Source organism: Protopterus annectens, chromosome 2.part1, assembly GCF_019279795.1.
Source record: "Protopterus annectens isolate FY-2018-M chromosome 2.part1, PAN1.0, whole genome shotgun sequence".
Classification (NCBI taxonomy): domain Eukaryota; kingdom Metazoa; phylum Chordata; order Ceratodontiformes; family Protopteridae; genus Protopterus; species Protopterus annectens.
Window position 1 is genome coordinate 1,736,066,508 of NC_056729.1, and position 18,934 is coordinate 1,736,085,441.

The 18,934-nt window shown below is 37.8% G+C and overlaps 1 protein-coding gene and 1 long non-coding RNA gene across 3 annotated transcripts in view; one reads left to right on the top strand and one right to left on the bottom strand.

Moving 5' to 3' along the window:
- The window catches only part of LOC122794617 (ceramide-1-phosphate transfer protein), a 63,927-nt gene extending 61,245 nt beyond the window's left edge, over window positions 1-2,682 (bottom strand). The window contains exons 1-3 of one of the 2 annotated variants that reach the window (XM_044063189.1): window positions 2,612-2,682; window positions 1,974-2,200; window positions 1,201-1,345 (exon numbers count right to left, since the gene is read on the bottom strand). In XM_044063189.1, coding sequence (XP_043919124.1) covers window positions 1,201-1,328 — 128 coding nt within the window. In that variant the 5' untranslated portion in view covers window positions 1,329-1,345; window positions 1,974-2,200; window positions 2,612-2,682. The other variant, XM_044063190.1, reaches the window with a different exon arrangement.
- Window positions 2,683-2,768: 86 nt separating this feature from the next.
- Window positions 2,769-18,934, top strand: part of LOC122794618 — a 133,105-nt gene continuing 116,939 nt past the window's right edge. The window contains exon 1 of the long non-coding RNA XR_006363661.1: window positions 2,769-2,894. This is a non-coding gene — a long non-coding RNA (uncharacterized LOC122794618). The remainder of the gene's footprint in view (window positions 2,895-18,934) is intronic.

An 18,934-nucleotide genomic window follows, 5' to 3' on the forward strand; every position in this document is an offset into this window, starting at 1 on the left:
CTAATTATTATCATAATGTCATTATGACACAGACAATATCTGAAGATGTCCCTGTAGCTGGAAAGTCATCATGCATCAGTAGAAGAAGGGTGAACTTACAATGCATAGAGAGGTTGGAGATCACAACTTTGTTAAAACTTTGTAAAGATAGGAATAAGCAACCTCCCCCAAAAAATACTAAGCAGATATACTACACAGCAGCACTGATACATTATTGTTTTATTGCGCTTAAGATGTATTCTTTAAGCACTTGAGCAACTTCACTATGTATGCTAAAACACTAAATGTCCAAAAGTGCAAGCACTCTAGATTAGGTACTAAATTGCTGGTCACAGTGCTTATTCTTGAAATCTTGCTGAATCAAGTCATCAACTACTATTCTACTGCACAACTACAAGGATGTATAATGTAATCTTAACCAAGATAAAGAATTGCCAATTGGAAATATTACACTCAGTTCCAGTGCGCTCAACCTCATATCCCCAAAATAACGGATAAAACCAAAAATAAACAAACCTTCTGGAGCGTTTCTCCCCAGGCATCCATTGAAAATGGGCTCTGCCTCTGTCCCAGTCAGACTTTCGCTATACATAAATGTTAAATAAATAAGCAGAGACAAATGCTGCAAATCAGGGATACTTTTTAAAACTGTTACTATTACCTTGAAAAATTGACAAAATAAGAAGTAGTGGTGTCACATTTTCAAAATCCCAAAGTGGGACATTTTTCACAGAAACATTAAACTTTGCAGCCTTGCAGGACAAACCACAGCCACAACCAGTGCAAAATATTGCACTTCACATTTTTGCTAAAATGGAAGTTCACCCTTGTAAAATGTGGGTCGTTTAGATTATTTGTACCACATTGAGGTGCTTTAGAAGAATCATCAATGTTTTATGCAACAATCAGAGGATCATATTTTCTTTCCTAGCATTTGTCCTTTTTCCCCCGGATGACACAAACTTGTATAGAGAGAGCCATATGATAATTCTAAATAAGACGTAAATTAACGTACATTTTCTGATGTAAATGAAGTCTCATACTGTAATAAATGTCGTTATTTATTAAATGTAATGCACAAACTTTACTGCAAAAATCCCTAGTTGTAGGAATGGCACAACGACATTTTGAGTCAAAATCAATGACGTCCCATATAATCAGAGGCAGGTGAGATTTGCTTGACAGGAGCAACAAACTTACCTAACAAGTCCTTTCCACCCGTTGACGTACTCATCTACTAGAACCTCTTGTGCCTCAGTAAGGCATGCACGAAAAGTCACCAGCACTTCTTTTAGAGAAAATTTTTCCTCCTGACTCACATCAGCCATCTTCAAGGGAAAATAAACTAAAATAAAAAGAAGATTAAAAGCCCGATGAATATAATGTGGCCACCAGTTAAAAGAAAACAGCAGCCGTCATGTTCTTACTTAAGGTATTAGTATATGTTAAGTGAAGATCCTTTTAACACGCTGGGGGGTATGAGGCAGGTGCAGCAGCGTGCATTATTCAGATTTCGGTCACACTAGTGCCATGACATGGTCCCGATAAATACTCAGTGCTCCGGTCGTCAGCCTTGAAAGCTAGATGTCAAACTTCCTGAACTCTAGAAATTAAGGACAGACATATACATGTGTGGAGCAGCCATCAGAAGGAGCAAAGTGGAACAGAACTGGCAAGGAATAAGTGGAACACGGGAGCCGCTTGGCAGGTGCGCCAAGCATGAACCGGGTTTTGCCATGACTGGATCTTTTTAATAAACATACCAATTATTACATTAAGTAAATGATGAGAGGTTCCGAAAAAAGAAAACCTCGCGCGTGTCTTAAGATAAATAAATTGTAAAATGTTTAAACAGACTGACAAGATAAACTGGGTAGAATTTAAATTCTAAACAAAAAAAGTATAACTCAATAACAGAGATACAGACCACTGAAAGACCAACGAGAAACGATCGAATAGTCAGTCACACTTACCCGTAACTTAGAAGCCGCAAACACAGGAAGTCCTTGCAAAACACACCTTTTGACAAGCAGGTGGCAATGCCCTTCAAGGAGCCACGTGATCGCAACAGTGGCCACTCCCACAACAAGGTGTATTTACTGTTGCTACAACCTCGTGGAAAACCGATAAGCAAAATGAATAATTTTCAGGTTTAGCGGGCAGCTCTTTACTACGTGGGAAAAAATAAGCAGCAAACGTCCTGAAATTTTAAGAGAAAAATATGTCATTAGTTGTCTTTAAAAGGATGCATAACAGTTATTTTATATATGAAGCACCCACATGTTACAAAGCGAACAACTCAAATGCTACAAGAATAAACTTTTATTTTTGCAAAAAAGTGAAGTTCTGTCATTTGCACTGGCTGTAGGTATGGTTTGTCCTGCAAAATCTCATGTTTCTGAAAAAGTACCACTTTGGGTATTTGAAAAGGCTACAACCCAAACCCGAGTCCTTGGCCGGAATTCACACAGAACGTTTACAAAAGTGCTTCTACCCATTTCTTCCACAACACGTATTTGGAAATCACCACTAAATCTGAAATATATTAATTATTTGTTGATGAAGTAAAAAGGGGAACGAATATTTATTTTTGAGAACCGCTGAAAAATACCATCTGAGAATCACACAGCTTTCCAAATATTATACAGCATACCACCCAGCAACCCACATAGTGAAAGAAATAGTTGATTTCCTTCCGGACAAACCGGAAATAAAACTAAAGGGTCATCACTTCAACTAATTGGAGCGCTAGTCTTGCAGACCACGTGAGAAGATATAATCGTATTGGCGATTGAAAACAAGGAAGCTGTACAAATTTTGAAAAGAAAATGTGCGTAGTGGACTTGTGCTTTGCAAATTCGTTTTGGAATGTGTTTCTCGTTCTTATCTGACATGTGCGTGCAGTTATTGTCGTAATAAAATTCTATGTTGTTTGCATAAGTAATAGCGAAAGAAGTTTGTGTAAAGATTAACTTGGTGCCTTTTAGTTTATCAGCAAATAAAGTAAAGCCCACTAGCCCAGTTGCCTTAAGAATTTTTACCCTGACTCATAACAGGTTATATTTTAGTTTGCGTTGTCTGCCAGAATGCATACCGTGATATATAGTTCCGTTTTCTTATACCAAACATTGTGTTTTAAAATATCTCCTTTTTGATATACCATTTTTTCTATGCTGCAGCTCATTTGCCCTTACTGTATAACTCAGAAACCACGAGCGGTGTAGCTGTACCTAGTACATATCTCTTGGTTATGTTTTGTAAGATACGTTGTATTAATCTGAACTGTGACACAGCAAGGATAGGGCAATGCTCACTCTGCTCAATTGAGTTTTACAATGAAAACAAACACATTATGGGGTGGGGGTGCCATAACGGTTAAGGTGTTTACCTCACAGACACAATATCCAGGGTTTGACTCTCACATGGTGTAATTGGCAAGGCGTAAATGGCTCACAAGGGCAATTAGCCTGGCACTAATCTATTATGAAACTTAATAGTTCTTGAAGCCCCCTTTACCAATGGTTTCTGTTTCATGCATTTCTCAAGTTTGCTGTCCTGTTCGTCCTTCTTACTTGTCGTGGCGTTTATTTGGTAAAACGTGGAAGAAAGTCAGTGCACGTAAGGTGTTTCTTTTCTTTGCTCTGATTTGCTTTGTCTTTTGTTTCCCAGTCTTTCCTTAATTTTGTTCATGTTGTATTAGTGTCTGATGCTTCACTCTTAGATTCTTATTTCCTTTGCATTTTAAGGTGCATTCAGAGTTGTTTGTGTTCTTGTTGGTTCTACATGAATATGTCCTTTATCTTCACAGTTATATGTTATTAAAAGCAACATATTTTGTTGTATTATGGCTTTCCAGTTACTAAGTTCAGTAAAATTGTCGTGATTGATATCCAGCAAGCCTCTTATCTATCTAAAAAAAAAGTTTGTTTATTATATTAAAAAGGTGAAAGAGAAGGGAAAAAAGAAAAACACAACATTCCATCCATGACAGTAATACATTTAATACACCTATTAATCAAATATAGTTTAGTAGCTATACTGTATAATGATTAGGAAGTATTAAAACAATCTAAGATGATCTTATTGTTCAGATAGGCATCGCCATGTCTTAAACTAATGAATAATTTCCGTATACAACTTTGGTAGCTTTATGGTTTGAGAGACAATATTTTTTTTCCAGTACAGTAACATATTGGCTTATTTTGTTTTTTTTTTTATCATTTTGGTTAACTTCTGTTAAGTTAATGATATAGACTTGAAAGAAATTAATAACTTTTGCTATTAAAAGTAAGCTGAACTAGTTCTGGCCTTTCTGATGTATTCTTGTAAAGAAGGTAAATACTGTATGCAGTTTGGGTAAAAATAAAGAAATGAAAGTTAAAAGTTACAAGTTTTATTTTGGAAAGATAACACATCTAATGGAGCAGTCATTTGCTTTCAAAAAGTACTCAAAATTTTAATCCTAGCTTATTGTTTGTGTCCACCTTCTGAAGCATGAAGTCTGAAGGTATCTGTGGTTTAGTATATGGCTAATGATGTATTTTACATGGCTTAGAAGCATTGCCTTGAATATTGTGTTGATGTTCTCTAAAGAATGTTTTTAAAGGATTCAAGTTCCAAGTTAAGCAGATTGTTCCAGGATTTTGTGATATCTGTATAGCAAGGATTCTAAACTGTTAGTAGGAAACGCATACATAGGTTAGGGCGAGAAAACCCACCAATGTGGTGCTTTCTAGTTTGTTTGTAGATGCTGTCAGCCTTAGTGCAGTTGACATATTTTAGGAGCAGTGGTTCCTTAAGGTGGCCTGATGGGAAGTGATTTGAGTAGTAATTTGGGTCTGGCAACTTTTGTTTTACATTCAGTTTGTAAAGTAAGAATACAGAGATTGTTTTATTTTGCTAGTGGTTTGTAGTGGAAGTATTTCAGTGTTAGAAAGCAAAGATTAAGAGAATATTAACTCATGATGTTTGTATTTGTTTTCACATAAACGGATATTCTTAGCTGATTCAGTTTGATGGGAAAACAATGCAAATGTGTTCTACCTTGCATTTGTTTTGTACTATGAAAGACTGCCACATTCATTTAATAATTCCTTAAATTGTGAACAGTAGTTGCCAAGATTTAAGTAAGCTAAAAACTAATCTGCATTTAATGATCCATTTATGTTGTGTCTGCTATAGTATTGCCATCAGTTATTGACTGTCTGTCCGTGCTAGAGCTTCTAAGTAAAAGGGCAACCAGAAGTGGAGAAAGGTAGTATGTTTAGCCAAGTAGGATAAATAAAATTACACAGGTAGTCTGACAATTTTTAATATAGTATTAATAATATATAACTTTCATGTGTTCATAAATACCTGGTAATGAGCATTTTGTGCACGGGATTGTGATTGGATTTATGAATTGCCATTGTTAAGACAACAGGAAGGTCAAATGTTTATTTCAGAAAGATCCATGTTATCTTTTTTCAGATGTTTTCTCTGTATATAGACCGAATACCAGTAAATGTGTATGAACTTTGGGTGCCGTTGCTGGTAGAAGTATTTTATATTATTCTGAGTTGGAAATGGTCAGTATAAAAATAGATATTCTTCTAATGTGAATAATAATAGATAGTTTGTAAATGTTAATTTAAACTGAAATTGGTTTATATGAGTAATTTTGGACTTGCCTTTTTATGGTTCTTTTGTTTTTTAACATTTGAAAAAACTTACCAGTTAATGCATCATTTTTTATTTCACCAAGTAGTGGTGCATATTAGTTGGAGAAGCAAACCTAAACTTAAAATTGTAACCCATCTGTTTTTTTTGTAGCTTTGGGAACTTTTTTTGAAGTTTTCATAATGTCCTTTCATGAGACTTGTTCTAAAATAATTGTGTAACTCCAGTTTGGAAGGAAAAGATCTTCCCAAAAGTGTTGTGATTTGGGGGTTATATTTGAGGCTTAATTTAATGACTTGAGTAGAACTTGATGTGGCATTAACCATTTTTTTTAAATGTTAAGTGTTTAAGTGCTTTGTTTACTGTGGACCTTATTTATTTTTTATTCAGATCATTTAAAGTATATTCTGATTAAAATATTATTTGTTATAATTTGCTTGTGCTAAAGTTTTGAAGACTTCAAGTTTTTTTTGCATGTTGTAAGAAAATCTTGAAATCATTAACTTTAATCCTTGCTTTTATGTTTAAGTATTTTGTCATGATCTTGTTGCTTCAGATTTCTTGTTCATGTCCCTTAATACTGTAGTTTCCAATGTATGCTTTTAGCAGTACTTCAAATTTATCATGATGTAAAGATGAATGATCTGGTTCTACCACTGGCATTTGTCAAAAAGAATTTTGCCATAACAGTGGTGTAAGGGCAGCACAGTATGTTCGTTGAAATGTCAGATGATTATACAGTATCAGGATCGGATAAAGTTGTAAAACTTGATAAGACTGTACTGGGATTAACTTGAAACAACCGAAATGAGACTGAAATGAAAGTCTTTTATCTGTTATTTTCCCAAACTCATGTTGAACAGGTGCCAGTCTCTCCGTTATGGGACAAGACTTGTGTACTTTTCAGAATGAATTCTCCAAACACTGTAGTTCATTTAGTAGGGCTTTATTAGATGTTCACACTATCCGAATACTGTCTTCATTAACAGTGCTGATAAACAATTTCCAAAGTTATCACCTGTCATATTCTGGGAACTTCCGTGGTGGTGCAACGGTTGCATTGTTGCCTCACAGCAAGAGGTTCTCCCGTTCGATTCTCTGCTTGGGTTGGGAGTGCCTTCTGTGTGGAGTCTGCATGTCCTCCCCGCGGTTGAGTGGGCATTCAAAAGACATGCGTTGAACGGGCATGCCTTCGTTGAAGGTTGGGCATCAGGCTGGCAACTCAACGCCATAAAAAACAACTACCGATCATTAGCGGACCGAAGTTCCACTGTGGCGACCCCTAACTGGGAAAAGCCGAAAGACAAACAGCAACTGCATGTCATATTCTGATTATCCTGAACTGAGTAAACTAAAATAGTCTTTATCTGACCTGTCTTCTGTACTCACACTTGAATGCATGTATTGTAGCTTAATCATCTCTGTAATGACAGGTCGAACAAACTGACTGACCTCCCTAACTGTATCAGAAGTATATTTTAATAATACCAAAACCCTGTAATGCCCTCTTAGTCATGGATCCCTTGGTTTCCACTGTAGCTGGCAAGATTGTGTCTTTCCCTTGAGAAAAGAACTTTATGTATTTCTGTACATTTTATGCTTATCTTTTCTTTCTAATAAACTGTCTCTCATGCTTGACCAGCAAGGTTATTCTTTCTTTCTGCTTAACTGTCTTTTATGCATAAATGAAATGCAATTCCTAGGCCTATTTTGCCCTTTAGCCTGTCTAATATCTAATAACTACTTTAAAGTAGAAGTTCCTAATCTAACAGTTACCTCTGAGGTCCCTGATGAAAGTCTATAGGGACCTACTTCTGTAGTAACCTTACATCTGTTTTCTTAACTACTGTATACAGCTTTATGCTACCTGTCTCATAATCTGAAAATATTTTTTTTTATTTGGTAAACCTTCAATTTTAATTTTGACCACTGGGTGTCACTTGAGCATTTATAACTAGGCAATTGTTTACCAGGCTTGAAGCTGTTTAACTTTGATTTGATTTTCATATTACCTAGATTCTTTAAGTCTACATTTTGATGTATGAGTAATATATTTAAAGCCTGTACATTTTTCTGAAAATGAGTGTCTTTTTAATTCTGTGACTTTTAAAGCTGATTAACCTGTCTCTGTGAATCTTTATTTAAGTTAGACAGAGTACAAACTGTTAACCCTGGCTATTTTTCTTCCATATCACTATATGCTGTAATGGTAAAGTTACACTGTTTATTACCTATTTTTTTACCTTATGAACTGGTGCCTTAGTGTACTATGATGTCTCTCTCTTACAGCAAATTAAACTTTTTTTCTGTTGTTTATAGATTTATATCTTTAAACATTGTGCTAGCCTATCAAGCATGATGATGGCTGTTTTCTGAAGACTAATTGAAATCTGCACTAAAGAGATAACTTTATAAGTGGTCTTGAAGCATAATTACCGTATCATGTGTTAACTTGTGTCTGTACATTTTCTTTTAAATTTACTCTATAATGCTACTTACCTTTTTTAACTTTTATGTGCTGTAATAGATGTCTGCCTACTAAATTTGTGTCTGAAATATTTTATGAATATTTATGAGCTGTAATAGTTTACTAAAACCATTACTTTTTGTATTTTAAGTTTATACCTTTACATTGTCTGTTGGTATTCTTTTAATTTTCTGACAAATGTACAGTAATTATGTAAAGTGTACCGAAATCTGTAAATTAATTAGCAAATTAAGCCTGCCATGTTATAGCTCGAGTATACTGGATAACTATTACTACCTATTAGTTAACTTATTTTAATAAGCCTGTAAAAATAATTCTGTCACTTTACCCTAACTAATGACTAAATAATGTAATTGTTACTTTACCCTTAAAACTAATGGCTGAATAATGTGAAGTAACTGAGTATTATTTTTATATTCTGAAATTTGACTGAAATGTACTATACTGAACACATAACTGAATATGAATGTCATAGTTTAAATCTCAACTGAAATTTACATTAACATATACTGAACATTTAAATAGCTGTGTATTTTCTGGAAACTAACTAAACTAATACTAAAATAATATATTTTGCCAGTGTTAACTAAACACAGAAAAAAGCATAACTGAAACTGGTACATGTTATATTCTGAAAACCAAAGTATTAGTACCTTCTTCTGTCAGTATTGTCTGAATATAGACTGAAAACTTGTACTGTTGTACAATTGTCTGAAAACATGAGAACATGTTGACAGTGCTACCTGAACACGGGTAAATTGAAATCTGTTATTATATTCTGGAGACTAAACTATTACTATCTTTTTGTCAGTATTGCCTCAATATAGATAAAAAAATAAACTGAAACTACTATTGTTATATAACTGTCTGAAACATACATACTTGCTTTGACTTATACATTTTGAATTTAAACAAACATTGAAGAAATGACTGAAACACATAGACAGTCAACCTCTGCACCACAGCTCTTGCCAGATTTTACTCTGCATTGTCCCAGTCACTGATGAGGTAAAGGAAGGCCTGCTTTAATGTTGAAGTGTCCTTTTTATAGTTGGGCCTTTTAAACCTCTTCTTTTCCTGATTATATTTAGTATCGGGTCCTTAAAATAACATTTGCATCTTTAACAATTATAAACTGATAACATTGCTTATTGGCCTGACCGTACATATTTACATTTTTCTGCATGAAATAAACATTTGCAGCTTTAACAACTATAAACTGATGGAATTTTTTAATGTGCTGACTTTATTTAAATTTTTCTGCATGAATAATCATTTGCTGCTAATAAGCTCTTGCAAGTCTGTAAGAAAACTGATAACATCAAATGAAACTAAATTAGTAATGTAACACTGCAGTTCTGCACCTATATGAAATCAATTTTGACTGTTGAACTTTTTACGTTCTCTCTCGTGACCCTTAGATGTTAACATACTCTTCTATGAGTGAAACTCCACCCACTGTCTCACCATAGCCATTTCTTTAGCTGATGTCATTTAACTTTTCAGTAGTACTGAATGCTGCAAGATTTTATTATTAGTCTACAATTTTTTTGGCTAAATTGATCTTTGCCGTACTGCCTTATGGTATACAGTACTATCTTTAATTTAGCTTGCTACCTTGTAATCTGATTTGATGTGCTTGGCAAACTGCCATCTCCGTACAAAACATACCCAGTCCAAACTGATTGCATAATGTTTTCTTTTATACATAGGATCTGAACTCTTAACTGTATTGTCACCTTGACAATGTACTATTGACTTTAAATTTTACATTCTGTAAACTAGCAAACATTATTTTCTCTGTCTATATCATTGCTTATTGTTTATGCATTGCAACACTTTAATACAAAGCTCTTAACTAATGACTGCTAAACAAAACAATAACACAAAAAATTAATTTGCCAAACCTGTAACTATAGACCCTTTATTCTGCAAAGTAATTTGACTGTTATTTCTGATATACCTTACAAGACATAGAGGTATACAGTTACCCTTTTTTTCTAACTGGCCACACCCAGTATGTCTTTCTGAGCATTTCAGCTGTATCAGCTGAACTGGAATTTATTTTATCTTTAACCCATAAATCTGTATGTTCCTGTCGTAACCAATTCTTTAAAATCTGTACATTTGCACAAATCTTGTCACTGAAGTCTAAAACAGCATATAACTCTGTTACACTTTGAACTGTTAGCTGCTGTAATCTTTGACCCTTTAAATCCTGACAAAACTGCATTTGTGTCCTCTAATAAAGATGTATGTGTAACTGAAGTTAATTTGGCTGTAAACAATAAAATATTGTCATTTGTTTTAACCTTAAACAATGACAGATTAATGCCCTGAGTTGGTGCCGGACTGCTGCACCCTTTATAGGTAGCTATGGAATGTGTTCTTTTATTTTGGTCTGAAATGGTAGCAATTTTATTTCGTAGTGAAGTCTTTTTCAGTTATACTGGAATTTACTTTACTAAAATGTGCACTCTGATCTTATTTCAATCAATATTTGCACTTGATTCTGAAAATGAGAAACTAGGTGAAGAAATGTGAACTTGAGACATTGCCTGCATGTTATTTACGTTGACTGTGCTGACATTTCTATGTGCCCGGGCACTTCTATGGGCTAGCCTTGTAAAGGATGCAGGGCCATTAGCCTAGTACACACCTATGAACCTATGTTTAATACTGCAACATACTTCTGTATTTTGAATTACATGTAAATAAGAATTCTGAACATTTGTATTATTACAACTTATCTGTGTATGTTGAATAATATATGCTGAACTTGGTGTCTGAAACCATACTGATAGCCTGCTTCTGTGATTTAACCCTTTTGCGTTTAGACATATTTAACATGCTTGAAGTAATAACCTTTAACTTTAAGAGAACATTTTTAGACTGCTTTACCCAGTTTTTAAAATTAAACCAAAGATTTACTAATGTTTTAACTGTAACAGTATTACTTGACATGTTTGTACAACAGGTATGGAAATGATGATGTTTACTAATGAATTTAAACTTTTTTGAGCTGTTAACTAAAAAGTGTGTATAAAGTCTTACATAACTGGTCCTGGAAGAACGTGTGCCGTTGTCTGTAGCTTATTAACCTTTTTCTTGCTTCTTGGCTGTGTGACGTCACACTGGAAACATGAAAGTTTGTGGAGATAGCTGTTAACTGGACAATGCCTTTTTATGTTCTGAAGCAGCACTGCTGAAATTTGTTGATTTAGTGCTCGTCTGCTGAAGTTCTTTGAGGCTTTTTCTGAAGTAAACACTGGTGCTGTGCACTTTGTTTAACGGCTGTAATTACTGTATGTAGAGGTTGTCTGCTGTGTCTGTTTTCTGCATGAAGTAGTGCTGTCTTGCTGAAAGGTCTGCTCTGTAATGAGAAACTGCAATGCCATCACATATGGCTTATTATTGGAAAAACATTGGTATGCTGCTGAATAGTCTGTTATGAAACATTTGTTGTCACTGTAAACTGTTAATGAAACCTTGAAGTTAAACTGGCTGCTGCACTAAAAACTGTACTTGAAAGGGTTACTTACTGCACCTCTTTCTGTTTTATGTTCTGAAGTGTTGCTGATAGGCTGCTTGAAATACTTGCTCTGTAGAACATATGTAGTAATATGCAATAATCACACCATTCTTGATTGGGCCGTAGTCAACAAAGATCCTCACTCTTACCTGGCAGGCTCCTTACCTGACTCCCCAAGTGACCACTCACCAACCTTCCTACTAAAACATCACATAAATAGCAGCAAACCCATTGTCCACCGACACATTCGCTACAAAGCTAAATTCAACTACAGCTCCTTCACCACCTCCCTACAAAAAATAAACTGGTACCTCAACCTAGATGAAGCAGTCCACTACTTTAACAGTACTTTCCTCAACATCCTTAACTCCCATGCCCCCCAAAGATGCACCAAAATCCAAACTAAAAATCCCCCTGGCTACAAAAAAACACCAAAGACCTTATAAAATCCAGGGATAAAATATGGGAAGAATGGCGCACAACCACAAACCCCTCAGACAACTATTCCTTGAACTATGTAACAAAGTCAAAAAGCAAGTAAAAGCAGACTAAGCCCTTTTCTGTCAGGCATCCCTAAACTCCTCCCAAAACAACCCAAAGCAATTCTGGTCCACAATTAACTCTGTCCTCTGCCCAGGGAAGGTAAACACCCACCAACTACCCCTCTCTCCACCTGTAGCATAGATGACTCTTTCAACAAACATTTTACTGAGACTGTTCTATCCCTAACTAAAAAAACACTTCCCTACATCAACACCCCCACATCCAAACCAACTCCACCTCTCCCTCCCTTCTTCCTTTCCACAGTACCCACCTCCAACATAAAAAAACTACTGACAAAACCTAAACCCACAAGACTAGCAGCTGACAACATGCCCACAGAATACCTAAAAAATAGAAGCTGATGTTTTAGCTTATCCCATCTCCATATTAACCAACCGCTCCATATCTGAGTCCTGTGTGCCAACCTTATGGAAAATATCCCACATCATACCCCTACACAAAGGTGGCCCCTCAACAGACATCTCCAACTACCCCCCCATTGCCATCCCTCTCACCTCTCTCCAAGATACTTGAAAAATGTATCAACTCACAGATCTCTAATTATCTCCTAGACAGTAATCTTCTGGGTTTCAGACCACACAGTAGCACCACAACTGCTCTGCTCTCCACACCATTTTCCAACATAAAAACAATTGCCCTTTCTCCTCTGCTGTATTTCATGACCTATCGAAGGCTTTTGATATTGTATCACATGATCTTCTACTCTCTGCACTCTCCAACCTCTCCTTTCCATACCTGCCATCAATTGGTTCCACAGCTATCTACACGGCCACTAGCAGTCAGTTGTCTGGCACAACGATCTATCCCCTCGCCTCCATGTTACTCTCGGGGTTCCCCAAGGCTCTATCCTTGGCCCCTTGCTTTTCTCCATTTTTACCAATGACCTGCACACCACCACCTCCAACTCTAACAGAACTACAACAGGTCACTCGAGCATCTTTCTCTTCTGTTGAAAGTTGGCTATTAAATGCTCAACTCCTCCTCAACCCAAATAAGACCAAACTCCTCATCTTTCAACCCTCAAAATCTACCCTGAACATCCCCCATTTCAACATACTTGCCAAAGACAGCACTTCCATCTCACCAACAGCCCAAACTAAGCTACTCTGTATACAGATTGACAACAAACTCAAATTTGACAGTTGTATCACTCACAATAAAAAACTCCACAAAAAACTGGGTGCCTTGTATAGAAACCAACAATACCCAACCAAACCAGCCAGAATCTCTACAGCAACTTCCCAACTAATCTCAACCCTACTCGATGCATCACCCATACTCACAAATCTTCGACAATCAGACCTAAAGAAACTCGAAGCCTGCTACAATAAAATTGCAAAATTTGCATCAGGGGACTCCCACTGCAGTCACCACTGTGTCTCCCTTACAAACCTAGACTGTCTTGAGCTCCCTCAACTCCTACAACTAACCCAACTTACCTTTGCTCATAAACTTGTAAACCACCCTCTTAAAATTCCCACACTTTATACACTTCTCCAACCCTACTAATCCTCCAGACCCCTTCGCTCCTGCAACAAAAATCTACTCCAAGTCACCAAACCCAACAATTCTGCAGGGGAAGCTCTACTCTCCTACTCTATATCGAAAATCTGGAACTCACTTCCCACTGCCATAACTACCCTCCCTTCCAGCAGTCTCTTCAAAAATGCTCTTAAAGCACACCTAAAATCTCACTGGCTATGTCCTTGTCCATACCCCCAACTACCCCCCCCCTCTTTCTCCTATACCACTAATTAGCTGCCAGCTCTACTATTAGCTGTTATCAGTATTTCATTACTACTTCATATCCTTTAACTAGCAGATGATTGCAGTATGATGTTTACTCTTTTCTGTATGTGAGAAATTAATACTACTAGGCAAATGTCTTGCACCTTATATTATTATACTCTGACATATGTCATTACCTGGCAGACTGTGTCTTTGCTATAAATACGCTGGGTTTTTTTTTTCCTCTGAAATGCTAGATTATACTCTTATATTATGTGAAATTTTGCTTGTCTGAATATATGGAGCCTTCCTTGTGATATTATACTCTGACATATATAGGTCATTTCTCCTGTTGAGCTGTGTCTTTACTATAATTGTACTGTTTCTTTTTTCATCTGATATGCTAGATTGTACTCTTTTATATTATGTAAATCTCGTATGTCTGAATATATGGAGCTTTTCTCCCTGGGCCTCTGCTGAAAATGGGCATATACCCAGTCGGACTTTCCCGGTCAACAAATGTAAAATAAAATAAATAAATAAAATGTTGAACGAAACACGGAGTGCTGCACTGGAATGAAAACACTTCTCTTTGTAGTCCGTAGAACACGTGTAGTTGAACAAAACGCTGCTATTCTGTACATCTTTTTTGTAGAATATATGTAGTCTGACTGCTGATGCAAGATTTTTTTGGGTTTTGGGAGTTACTTTAACTGTTTACTCCATTCATAGTGGCACACCATTGTAAAAATTGATAAGACTGTACTGTACTGGAAACAACTGAAATGAAACTGAAACGAAAGTCATTATCTGTTAATTACCCAAACTGCTGAACAGGTGCCAGTCTCTCCTTTATGGGCCAAGTCCTGTGTACTTTTCAGAATGAATTCTCCAAACACTGCACTTCATTTAATAAGGTTTTATTAGATGTTCACAATATCCGAATACTGTCTTCATTAACAGTGCTAATAAACAATAAAGTTACTGCATGTCATATTCTGATTGTCCTGAACAACGTAAACTAAAATAGTCTTTATTTGACCTGCCTTCTGTACTCAGGCTCGAGTGACTGTATTGTTGCTTAATCGTCTCTGTAATGACAGGTCAAACAAACTAACTGACTGACCTTCCTAACTGTATCAGAAGTATATTTTAATAATGCCAAAACCCTGTAATGCTTTACACGCCCTCTTAGCCTTGGTTCCCAGGCCTGATCTTAATCTAATATTCCATTAAGGAACATTCTAGCAAGATTGTATCTTTTTCTTGAGAAAAGATCATTCTGTATTCCTGCATTTTCTGCACATTTTTTGCTTATCTTTCCTTTCTAATAAACTGTCCCCCCTATGCTTGACCAGCAAGGTTATTCTTTCTTTTTAAAGCATATCATTGCTGGAGCCTTCCTGTGTCCTGAAAGAGTGCTCTTCAAACTATCTGGAGATATACAGAGTGGAGTATATTTTTCTGGCACTTCAGAGTTGTGTACTGGTAATTGTTGTTTGTTGTTTGACTAGTTTTATATCATTGCTGGCTGACTTTAGAGTTGTGCACTGCTATTTTTGCTTCACTGTATAGTTTTTCAGATCTCTGCTGAAGGTGTTCCCCCCCCCCTATTTCCCTGTATCTTAAGTTGTTATAACTGGTTTTACATCCTGTGTGTTATCTGACTATCTCAAGGATTACTTAGGTTCATAGGTAGGTACTAGGCTATCTGCCCGAAGGCATTTATATGCCTAGCCAGAATGTGTTGGCTTTCGCCACCCCCTTAGATTAGTTCCCTGTGCCTCTGTCCAGCAGAGCCACTGAAGTGATCCCCGAGGTAAACTTTCTGTTTCCCATCCACTCATCAAGATTTCTTTTGAAGAGTGTTAGTGAGGAGGTCTGCCTAATGTAGATTGGGATCTTGTTCCAAAGCATGGGAAGTCTCTGGGACAGGAATCTATCCCTCCAGCACGTCCTATTTATTGTTGTGGTGAGTTTTAGATCCCTAGAGCGTGTGGCTCGCAGGGATAAGGTTTTCTTTAGGTGGAGCATGTCCATCAATTCTGGGTTGGACGTGGCCTTGTATGTCAGGCAGAGATCACCTCTGCGTAGGCGGTATGCAACCGAGTACAGCTGGAGTTTCTTCAGTCGAGCTGCATAGGGCATCTGTTTGAGGTCAGTGATCCTCTTGGTGAGGTACTTCTGTGGTCTTTCCAGCTGTTGCAGGTGTCTTGTAAGGTACATCCCAAATGGGGCGTTGTACTCTATGATGGGTCTGATGAGTGATGAGTAGAGGGGCACAATGACCTCTTTTGATCTGAATGCGAAGATGGGCCACATAGAAGGATTTTCTAACCACTTTGGCAACGTGATTATCAAAGGTGAGATTATGGTGTACTTGGGTCCCCAGATCCCTTATTATGTCTTCCGTATTTAGGGGACTACCACCTGTGTGGTAGTTTATGGGTACTTTGTTTTTTCCAAAGGGGATGACTATGCACTTTTTGGCATTTAGCTTGAGGCCATGATTTTGACACCAGGTATCCATAGGTTCATAAGTTCATAGGTTGGTACTAGGCTATCGGCCCTAGAGCCTATGCAGGCCTAGCCATAACAATTCCCTGGATATTTCTTCCCACAATATTTACTTCTCCAGGCCTCTGTCTAGCAGGGCGACTGACATGATCCCCTTGGTGAATTTCCTATCTCCCATCCAATCATCAAGGATCCTTTTGAAGAGTGTCAAAGAGGCGCTCTGCTTGATATGTATGGGCAGTCTATTCTAGAGTATGAGGGGAGTCTCTGGGTCAGGAACCTATCCCTCCAGCATGTTTTGTTCATTGTGATGACAGGGTTTAGATCCCTGGAGCGTGTGGCTCTGAGGGATTGGGATTTCTTTAAGTGGAGCATGTCCAACAGCTCAGGGTTTGACATGGGTCTTGTATGTTAAGCAGAGATCACCTCTGAGTAGACGATATGCCACAGAGTATAGCTGGAGTTTTTTTAGACTGTCAGTATATGGCATCTGCTTTAGGCCTGTGATTCTTTTAGTGAGGTATTTCTGTGGCCTTTCAAGCTGTTGCAGATGTCTTGTGAGGTACATACCAAACGGGGCATTATACTCTATAATGGGTCTAATGAGGGATGAGTACAGTGGGACAGTGACCTCCTTTTTTCTGGATGAAAAGCCCTTAGTGCTGAGGTGTGCCACATAGAAGGATTTCCTGACTGTTGTGGCAATGTGTTTATCGAAGGTGAGACCACTGTCCACCTGTGTCCCTAAGTCTCTCATCACACTTTCGATGTTTAGTGCCCTGCCACCTATGTGGTAATTCATGGGTAAATGTTTTTTTCCAAAGGGGATAACTATACATTTCTTGGCATTAAGCTTGAGCCCATGGCTCTGGCACCAGGCATCTGTTTCTGTAAGGTCCTTTTGTAGAATATCCACATCATTTGGAGATTCAATAATGGCTCCCAGTTTGCAGTCATCTGCAAACTTTGTTAGCTAGAGTCCCTTAATGTTGGCCTGTACTTCAGAGAAGTAGATGCCAAACAAGAGTGGTCCCAGGATTGAACCCTGATGTACTCCACTTGTCTGGAGCTGGATTTGGAGTCGGCTACTTTTACTGTCTGGGTTCTGTCAGTAAGCCAGTTAGCAACCCATCGAGTGACGTAGGGATTTATGCCCAGCTTAGTAAGTTTATCTATGATTCCAGAGTGGGGGATGTTGTCAAAGGCCTTGGCGAGGTCCCGATAGGCTGTGTGCACTGCCTTACCCTCGTCCACAGCTCTGGAGACTGGTTTGAAGAAGTCAGTCAGATTCAGGAGACAAGATCGGCCCTTCACAAACCCAAACTGGGTGGGGTCTAGTGTTTGAAGGTTGCCAATGTCTTTGTTTATAAGTTCCATGATAATGCGTTCCATGCCCTTGCAAATCAGGCCTGTCAGACTGATGGGACGGTAGTTCTCGGGATCCAAGGTGGATCCTCCCTTGTGGAGTGGGATAACTGTAGCTGTGCGCCACTCAGTGGGCATGAAGCCTGAGGTGAGGCTATGATTAAACATCACACTTAGGTGAGGTGCCAGTTCATTTTGTAGTTCATGTAGTACACAGCCTGGGATGTCATCTGGTCCCATGGATGCTGTATTCTTAGCTTTGGAGAGTGTGGTTTCTACCTGTGTGGCCTTGATTATCTGAATTTGGCAGTCTTTTGGTATTGAGATGGGCCCTTTAGGGGGTGAGAGTGGGGTGAAGTTGGCACTAAATCGATCTGCCAGGATATTGGCAATATCCTTGGGATCAGTATATTTAATGCCATTCTGTTGTGTCTCAGAGCAGGTCTGAGCATTGCCATTTAGATTCTTGGCATAACTATAGAATACCTTGTGGTTGTCTTTGGAATCTTTGGCAATTTTATTTTCGTAACTAGCTTTTGAGGGTTTTTTTATGGGGGATCTCAGCTTCCTACTGAGGCTGGTGAGGGAGTTTTTTGCATCCTGGGATTTTCCTCTTTTTTGCAAAAGTTTCTTCCTTCTGTTGTATAGTTTGTTTATAGCAGGGGACCACCAGATTGGCTTCCTTTTTTTTGGAGAAGAGCATCTTGGTTCTATTTGGGATGGCATGATTCATGCATGAGTGGATGTGCTCGTACAGTGCCTTAGTGTAGGATTCTGCAGTCGAACTTCCAGATCCCATCTGTGTGGGTGTTGTGAAGTTTGTCACTTCTGACTTCAGTAGCTTGAAGTTGGCTTTGGAGAAGTTTTTTAAGGAGGTTTCCTTACTGGGGGGTGGGGGTGGGATGTGGATGTCAAGGGTGATTTGCTTATGGTCAGACCTGACCAATGAGGGGGTGACCACTGGTGTGGAGCATCTATCTCCCATGTTGGTAATGACCAGGTCTAGGATATTGGAGCCCCTGGTGGGACAATGGATTAGTTGATCCAGGGCATTGGAATTTATGAATTCCAAGAACCGTTGG